Consider the following 8,685-nt stretch of genomic DNA (forward strand, 5'->3'; position numbering starts at 1 on the left):
CTCATCATTGTGATTGTAGAAGTGGAAAGGTAGCTTCCTTAGAATGGTCATCGGTGTGGTACCTGCTACAACATCTCCGATGCCAAAGTCAGTATAAGGAAATTCTTTGGGAAAGAATAACGTAATGTAATAGAGAAAGAAATATTTCTAAGTGTGTCTATGTACCTTGTATTGATGCTGTAAGGGCTTTATATATGTTTCCACAACCCCTAGCTGTTGTGGCTGTTAATGTGGTTTTAATGTCTCTGTTGGTAACACCTCCTGGTCAATGATGTGAGCTTTAATGAGCTTCCAACGGTCTGTATAGTTGTCCCTATAACCATTCGAGGCATTTATCTGACCGCATTGAATGACTTCTTTTCCTTCGTCAGTAATGTGACTCATCTCGTCAGAAGCACTTGGTTAGTGTCTGCCTCGTTGGTTTGGATGAAGTCGTCTAGAGAAGTTAAGTTCGTCAATCCCACCAGAGCCCAAGGAAAAAACTAGAGATGAGAAATGTTCTTGAACCTTTGTCAGTGTTTGTTGTTCAAGGAAGTGCATTGTGTTCACTATTATTGTTGAGGCTTTTTTTTGTTGTATCTGTCACTATGGCTCTCAGCTCCAATATGGGAATTGGGATTTTTGTGGATCCTAGTAGGCCCTTAAGATCAAGGGACTGAAGCTCAGGCATTGGGGCTTGAGCCAGACTTTCTGTAACATAAAAAGAAAAAAAAAATATTAATGTCATGACATGATAATAAAGAACAATTATTATAAAAATTAAAAAAGGATGTTGTAAATTTAAATTATGTTATATCTATTACCAAAAAAGAGCATTTTTAAATTTTTTTTTAATCTAGACACATGAAAAAAGGGATTAGAAGCCCATATGGAACTGTTAGTTGACAATTCTACGTTTCATACAAATGTGATCTATTGCCTTGGATTATCTATGAACTTATATAGTGAACTCCACATATTCATACCGGTTGAATTAGAATTATATACAGAGTTAAGTTACTTAACCGTTTATCAAATGTTTATGTCAAGATAGAAGAATAATTCCTAATTCCCAGTTAAAATTCCTTGTCAAAACTTGGATCCCAAAGTGACTACCCCTATCCAAGATAAAATTTCTTACTCAAGTATTTTGATTTTCTCCAATTTGTTCTGCTTCAAGTATACAATATGAGAAGAAAAAAAAATTACAATAGCTTCAGAAAACCTATCTTTCTCATATAAAGTACCAAATTAAAATCAAGTTAATCAATTCTAATATGTTGAATAAACTCATCAAATATTTGGTATAACCCTAGACACCATGCTTTCAATTTTTGTTAGCCTTTTTCAATAGTACTGTATACTATGTTACCACAGTTTTTCCCTTAGCAGAATTAAGCATGCTCTGTACCATTGAATAACTCAATTCAAATACATTGTTTTATTGACTATTAAAATACAATTTATAATTTCTAAAGACAATTAAATTCAATTCAGAAATGTGTTTAAATTTAATTGAAGAACTTAATTAAAGTACTTTCTGTTAGGTTCTAAAGGTTTAGGAATTTATGTATTTAGAACTCTAATTTGTAATATTGGCAAACCATGATCAAAACAATCTGTTTAGTCTTGTTAAAATGTGCTCAAAGTTGTTTAATTATTGTAAAGTTGGAATCGAGAGATTGTAGATGCATTGGGGCATTTCGGTCTAGCTCGATCGGTCAAAGAATAGATTCGATCGATCGAAAATCGATCAGATTGCGTTTTTCTGCAGTTTTCCAACTCAGCCCTAACTCATTAAACGTTTAGGGTTTTATGTTTTTGCCCTAGGTATATAAGGCAAAACCCTAGCCACGTTTTTAGAGTTGCTCCAGTTGTATTGTTGCTCATACATTGCTGTTTTGTGTAAATCTCTTGTGAGATCTAGAGGAGCTTTCCTTTACACAAAGCTTAGGGTTTTCTAGATGGAGATTACTTCAACATCTTGATGATCAACTTGGTTGATACCATTGAATCTTAAAGAATATCAAGCGTGGGTGCTTGTAGCTAATTGAAGAATTCAAGAAAGAAGGAGTCCGTGGATTCAGAGCTTTCACGGGGTCGTGTCAGTAAGTTCTACTGGTAGGTAGCATTACGAAGTCGAGCGGGGAGCTTGTAAGTCCTTTTGTATGAACTTCAATTATTTCATAGTGAATTCAGTTTTGCCTTAAGGATCGGTGGGTAAAATCCTCCCCAGGTTTTTTACCGGTTTGGTTTTCCTGGGTGATCATATCTTGTGTTATTTATTATTCCCCTGCTATATATTCTTGATGTGATTGTTTGATTGTTTTAATCTAGAATTACTTAATTTGACTAAGTAACAACTTGGCTAATTAACTAGGCTACTCAATCTGGTTGTGTTGTAAGGGGTCTAAAATTTTCCATCAAGTGGTATCAGAGCAGGTAGCTCTTTAGTTTGAGATTTTTTGATCTCTTAGCTGATCCTTGACCCCTGTTGTCATGGAGCATGGACACTCTCTTGTTGTTCCTCCTCACTTTGATGGGAATAACTATGCTTATTAGAAAGTAAGGATGAAAGCATTCCTGAAATCCATTGATGAGAGAGTTTGGAATTCCGTTGAGTACGGATGGTAGAAGCCCACTACTTTTGTGAGTGAGTGGCAAACTTCTAAAAAAGAAGCAACAGGGTTCAATAGCAAAGCTATGAATGCCATCTTCAATGCTGTTTCTATGGAGGAATTTAAGAGGATCTCTAATGTTGAGGTTGCTCATACTGCTTGAAAAATCCTCCAAACTGTGCATGAAGGCACAAAGGCAGTTAAGATAAACAAACTGCAGCAATTAACTTCTAGGTTTGAGAGCATTAGGATGTCTGATGATGAATCTTTTGATGAATTTTATGCCAAGCTGAATGATATTGTTAATTCTGCTTTTAATTTAGGTGAAATCTATGATCAACCTAAAATTGTTAGGAAGATACTTAGATCGTTAACTGAAGACTTTAGACCCAAAGTGACTGTCATTACTGAGAGCAAGGATGTGGACTCCATCCTTGTTGATGAGCTTGTAGGATCTCTTTAGTCCTATGAGTCTGACTTACCCAAAACAAACAAATCCAAATCAATGGCTCTTAAGTCTGTTGATGATGTTGAGGCTGGTGGATTTGATGATAGCTCTCTGCTACAGAGATAGCTTACCTTGCCAAGAATTTTAGAAACTTTCTGAGAAATACAAATAGAAGGGCAAGAGGTACAAGCACTGTTGAACCTAGAAACTTTAAGAAGAATGATCCCACTAAGGTTAATAACTTTGAAAAACCTAGAGAAAAAGTAGGTCAATCTTCAAACAATTCTTTGGGTGCTCAGTGTTTTGGTTGTCAAGGGTATGGTCATGTTAAATCTAGGAGAAAAGGAGAAAGCAAAAATGTGTTTGACATTGTTTTCTTGTTTTAAACAAGGTTGGTCAATTTATTTACACATATCATGTCCTATGTACTTGTTTAGCTTTGATGAGCTTATTTATTACACTTGACTAGTTGAAGTTTTGTAGTGCATGTTGTGTGGGAAAGATGTTTATGGTGTTTATCACTTTGTCTTGATCTTGAAGTCATATGTTATTTGACTGTCGGACTTGATCCTTTTGAGAAATGCATAAATAACCATCTCACCACTGTTCATTAGCCAATCATGAACACTTTAGTGCATATCATAAGATTCTGTGCTTGAGAAAGTGTAGCACATACACAAAAAGAACATAAGGTGTTGCTTCGGCTTAATTGTTTAATGATAAAATTGGTGTGTACTATTAGGCTTAATGCCATCTCACCAAAAAAAAAAAAAAAAAAAAAGGCAAAAATACAAGAAACTTACATGATTGCAAGCTTTTGTTCTAGGAGATGTGGGAGTTATAGGATGTAACTCTTTAGGTGATAGTTTCTTTTAAATTTTATGTGATGGATTGTGTAGACTTTTGATTGATTGCTATTCACATATCACCTCACATGTTTCTCAAAGTTTCTGCTAGTTGCACACACTACACAAGTTATTCTTTGTTAAACTTTCTACATGTTATTGTGTGTGTTTTTGGTCTAACCAACCAAGTTTGAAAATACTTTGAGAATTATGCAAAACAATTTTTTTTGCTTGAGAATTTAAAAAGATAATGGCTGAAATTTTCTTTGGAGAAACTGGGATTAAAATTGGGTTTTTGAAAAATCATTCAATCTCATACTCATGCATTGTGTTTTCGTTGTTTAATGCTTTGAGAAGTTGTTTTCAAAATTAGGTTTGTATTTTTCAAAACTGTGTTTTTTTCTCAAAATTTTGTGAGCCTTTGCCCAATTCAATCGATCCATTCTGATTTTCGATCGATCGAAAAAGTGCTTTAATTTGTTGAAAAATGACTGTCTCATTCGATCGATCGAATGTATTTTTCGATCAATCGAAAGTCGCGAATCAGTTTTTTTTAAAAAAACACCGTTCTTGACTTTTTCAAACACTTTTTCAAAAGTTTTTCAAAGTCTTTTCTCTCTCTCCGACTTGGCAAGCTCAATAGTTCAAATTTTTGTCGTTTTCCTCCGGATTTTTTGCCAGAATTCTCTTTCCTCAAGCCGGTATGTCTATCTTACCCTTCCTTTTTGAGTTTATTTACAAATTTCATGCATTTTTCATGCATTTATGGTCAAAATTTCGGACCCTTTTCTTTTTGGGATTGTTGTTGATTTAAGCCTAATTTTGTGTAATTGATCAATGGGTTTTTGTGGGGACACACTATAAACATGTTCTTAATTGTTTAATTTGATCAATTTTGGGTTTTGTGAGAAATTGAAAATTCTAGGGTTTGTAATTGATCCGAATTGGGGATTTTTGTTCAATTGGGTTTAATTGATGAAATTGGCTTATTGTTTTGATGAAATTGGTTATTCTAATTTGTTTTCAACAATGTGTGATGATCAATTCATCAATTTGTTTCAAAAATATCAAGTGGTTTTTCAATTTTTTTTGGTTTTTGTTAGAAATTCTATATTCGAGCCAATTTTGTGAAATTGAACCTAATTCGAGCTGTGTTTACTGCATTAGTTCATGCATCACAACATTGTTATTGTTCATGCATCATATAGATTTTTTTATATGTTTTTATTGTGCTAACTTGCAGTCTGCCCTTGGTTTTTTTTTATTTTGGTCTTTTGGTTTTCTCTTTGTGTCTCTGTCCTTTCCTTAGCATCATGCCTAGGAAGACTAGAGCCCGTAGGACTATTCCTTCCTCTTCTCCATCCCCTCCTTCTTTTGACCGTGAGAAGTTTCCGAGTGAGAAAAACCAAGAGATTTTTGAGAAGCTAAACCTTAAGAGAAAGATTTGGGCTGAGCGTTCTGTTCTCTTAGATGAACTTGATCTTGCCATTAGAGCAAACTTTGAGCGCTGGGGTTGGTTACCCTTGGTGGATATTTTTGATCCTCCTCCACCTTCTACCTTGATTAGAGAGTTCTTTTCGAACATCTCTATCCGCATCTATGATTCCAACACTTTAGTATAGAGTTGGATATGAGGCATAGAGTACACCATTACTCCCCGGGTAGTGGCTGATGCTCTAGGGACACTTTTGGTCCAGAATCCTATCTATCCTTATGATGAGTCTCCCGAGTTGAGTGATGTCTTGTCTTACATCACTGGGACTTCTGTCCAGTGGGGTTTTGATCCTAGGATCACTTCTGTTGAGCTCTCCGGGTTGCACTATCTGTTCTTTAGGATAGCCTGTCATTCTATCTAGCCCATTTCTCATGTTCACACTATTCCTCTTAAGAGGTGTGTATTTTTGTACGCCCTGGTTACTGATGCTCCTATTAGTTTTCCTCATCTCTTTCTTCGTTTTTTGAACGATGTTTATAGGAGTTCATCTACTACTCATGCTCTTGTGCATCCTATTTTTATTCAAAGGATTTTGCTTTATCTTGATCTTAGTGGCTTCCCTTCCTCTGAGCCCGTTCATGTGATTGCTCCCATAAGTGCGTCTTTTCTTAGACAGAGGGCTACTCATCTTCGAGCTGGTTCTAAACACCCTAGGTCTGAGCCTTCTGGTAGCGCACATCCTCCTTCTTCTTCTACAGGTCTTGCTAGTGAGGATGTTCCTGATCCAGTTGGTGATGATGCTGCTGCTGCTGATGTTCCTCCACCTCCTTCGGTCGACTTTGATGTTCGTCGTACCCTGGAGACTGTCATGACCGTTTAGCCGGCTCATGGTCAGATTTTGGTGGACTTGCTAGATGAGATTCATGCTTTGCGAGCCGACTTTGCGCGTCTTCATTCACCCTCACCACCTCCTTTTGATGGCGACTTGTGATTGCCCTTTGGCATTTCGTCACAAAAAGGGGGAGTGGAGTTTTTGACTTGTAGAGGAGTTTTTGTAGTTAGGGGGAGAATTTTTGTTTTTGAGGAGCTTGTGGAGTTTTTAGATTGTATCTAGGTGCTTCACTTTGTATATCATTTTTGGGATATTCATGTTAGGGGGAGTAACATTGATTGATATACATGTTATATTCATTGATTCTTGTTGCTTTGTGATTCACTGCTTATTGATTTATATTTAAGAGTTGTTCATTCATATATGTTATTGATTTATATTTATGAGTTGTTCATTCATATATGTCTTTTTTTTGTGTTGTGTGAATCTTACAAGAATGTTATACCTGTTGTTTTACTCTTTTCTGTCACACATGCGTTTATGCTTTTGTTGAGTATTTCAAGAATATACAGGTTGATTCAACTAAGTTGCTGTCTACTCTTGCAACCGATAGATAGTAGTTAGGGTTGAATTTGAGTTTATGAGTATTATTTTTGTAAAGGGCTTTTTACTTGTAAACTTTGAGCTTTTAATTAGGATTTTGTCACGGATTGCCAAAGGAGGAGTTTGTTAGGTTCTAAAGGTTTAGGAATTTATGTATTTAGAACTCTAATTTGTAATATTGGCAAACCATGATCAAAACAATCTGTTTAGTCTTGATAAAGTGTGCTCAAAGTTGTTTAATTATTGTAAAGTTGGAATCGAGAGACTGTAGATGCATTGGGGCATTTCGGTCTGGCTCGATCGATCGAAGAATAGATTCGATCGATTGAAAATCGATCAGATTGCATTTTTCTGCAGTTTTTCAACTCAGCCCTAACTCGTTAAACGTTTAGGGTTTTATGTTTTTGCCTTAGGTATATAAGGCAAAACCCTAGCCACGTTTTTAGAGTTGCTCCAGTTGTGTTGTTGCTCATACATTGCTGTTTTGTGTAAATCTCTTGTGAGATCTAGAGGAGCTTTTCTTTACGCAAAGCTTAGGGTTTTCTAGATGGAGATTACTTCAATATCTTGATGATCAACTTGGTTGCTACCATTGAAGCTTAAAGAATATCAAGCGTGAGTGCTTGTAGCTGATTGAAGAATTCAAGAAAGAAGGAGTCCGTGGATTCGGAGCTTGCACGAGGTCGTGTCAGTAAGTTCTACTGGTAGGTAGCATTAGGAAGTCGAGCAGGGAGCTTGTAAGTCCTTTTGTATGAACTTCAATTATTTCATAGTGAATTCAGTTTTGCCTTGAGGATCGGTGGGTAAAATCCTCCCCAGGTTTTTTACCGGTTTGGTTTTCTTGGGTGATCATATCTTGTGTTATTTATTATTCCGCTGCTATATATTCTTGATACGATTGATTGATTGTTTTAACCTAGAATTGCTTAATTTGACTAAGTAACAACTTGGCTAATTAACTAGGCTACTCAATCTGGTTGTGTTGTAAGGGGTCTAAAATTTTCCATCACTTTCACTTCAGGAATTGTCTACCCCAAAATTAAAGCTTTCAAATTCACACGTACCTGGAAAGGAAATATAGCCTTTCTCATGATGAGCATCAGGAAAGACTGCAAACAAAAGCAAGGTGGCAGCTGCACTTGTATGCACATTAATCCCAGGAAGTTTCAAATTGTTAGCCACAGCTTGAGCAAAGTGCATGAACCCATCATAAACAACACTGGCAACCCGATCATGTGGATCCTCTACTTTCATCATCTCCTCCATGTATTGCTGAAATGGAGCTTCACAATTACTATTAAGAGTCGATATCGCGGCCATGAAATTTGAAGGTGAGAAATTGGTTTTAGACAAGCCATCTGGTATTGATACAAAGTGAAATTCAGGATGATTTTCATGGTTGGGAGAGTTGAATTGAGGGTGTGCTATGGTGATTGAAAAGCCCTTGGTGTATAGGATTGTGGCAAGTTGAAGCATGGGATTTATGTGGCCTTGGAATGGATATACTACAAGCACCAACCGGTGGCCAAGACTTTTAGCTTCTTGCTTCTCCATCGATGATCACTTTGCAGCTTGTGGGAAGTTAAGGCAATCTTTTTGTTTTGGTTGCAAGTTACAGTAGACTAGAAAATGGCCGCGACTTGAAACCAATTATACGTCATTTGGATATTAATTTATACAAATGAATTTGGGTTGAATTGTCAAGGTATATATCTTACGTACGAAGAAGTTTTCAAGAGTTGAGTTTTGACTTTTATTCATTTATATATTTCCTACGTATCATTCACATCAACTCAACACTTCATATATTTTTATTTTTCTGCCTAAAGCTTGGAGAGAAGAGATTGAAGAAAGGGTTTTGACCGTTTCACATTCTTTCATGTCACGGGCTAAAATGTGAATCCCTAATGTGAACGTGTGGACAT

At 36.2% G+C, this 8,685-nt stretch overlaps 1 protein-coding gene across 1 annotated transcript; it reads right to left on the reverse strand.

Annotated features, from left to right (window-relative positions):
* Positions 1 to 526: 526 nt before the first annotated feature.
* Positions 527 to 8,314, reverse strand: LOC112040609 (UDP-glycosyltransferase 76E1). Its single transcript, XM_065767485.1, has 2 exons — positions 7,825 to 8,314; positions 527 to 690 (listed from the first exon to the last, which is right to left on the reverse strand). Exons 1-2 carry the CDS (start codon positions 8,312 to 8,314, stop codon positions 527 to 529), a joined length of 654 nt encoding a protein of 217 aa, XP_065623557.1.
* Between the last annotated feature and the right edge of the window lie 371 nt (positions 8,315 to 8,685).

Source organism: Quercus suber, unplaced genomic scaffold (assembly GCF_002906115.3).
Source record: "Quercus suber isolate HL8 unplaced genomic scaffold, Cork oak 2.0 scaffold_812, whole genome shotgun sequence".
Taxonomy (NCBI): domain Eukaryota; kingdom Viridiplantae; phylum Streptophyta; class Magnoliopsida; order Fagales; family Fagaceae; genus Quercus; species Quercus suber.

Coding starts and splice junctions, on each gene's coding strand:
- LOC112040609 (XM_065767485.1), bottom strand. CDS start 8,314: ATGGAGAAGCAAGAAGCTAAAAGTCTTGGCCACCGGTTGGTGCTTGTA. Junction 691..7,824: donor AGGCTATATTTCCTTTCCAG/GTACGTGTGAAT, acceptor TTTATGTTACAG/AAAGTCTGGCTCAAGCCCCA.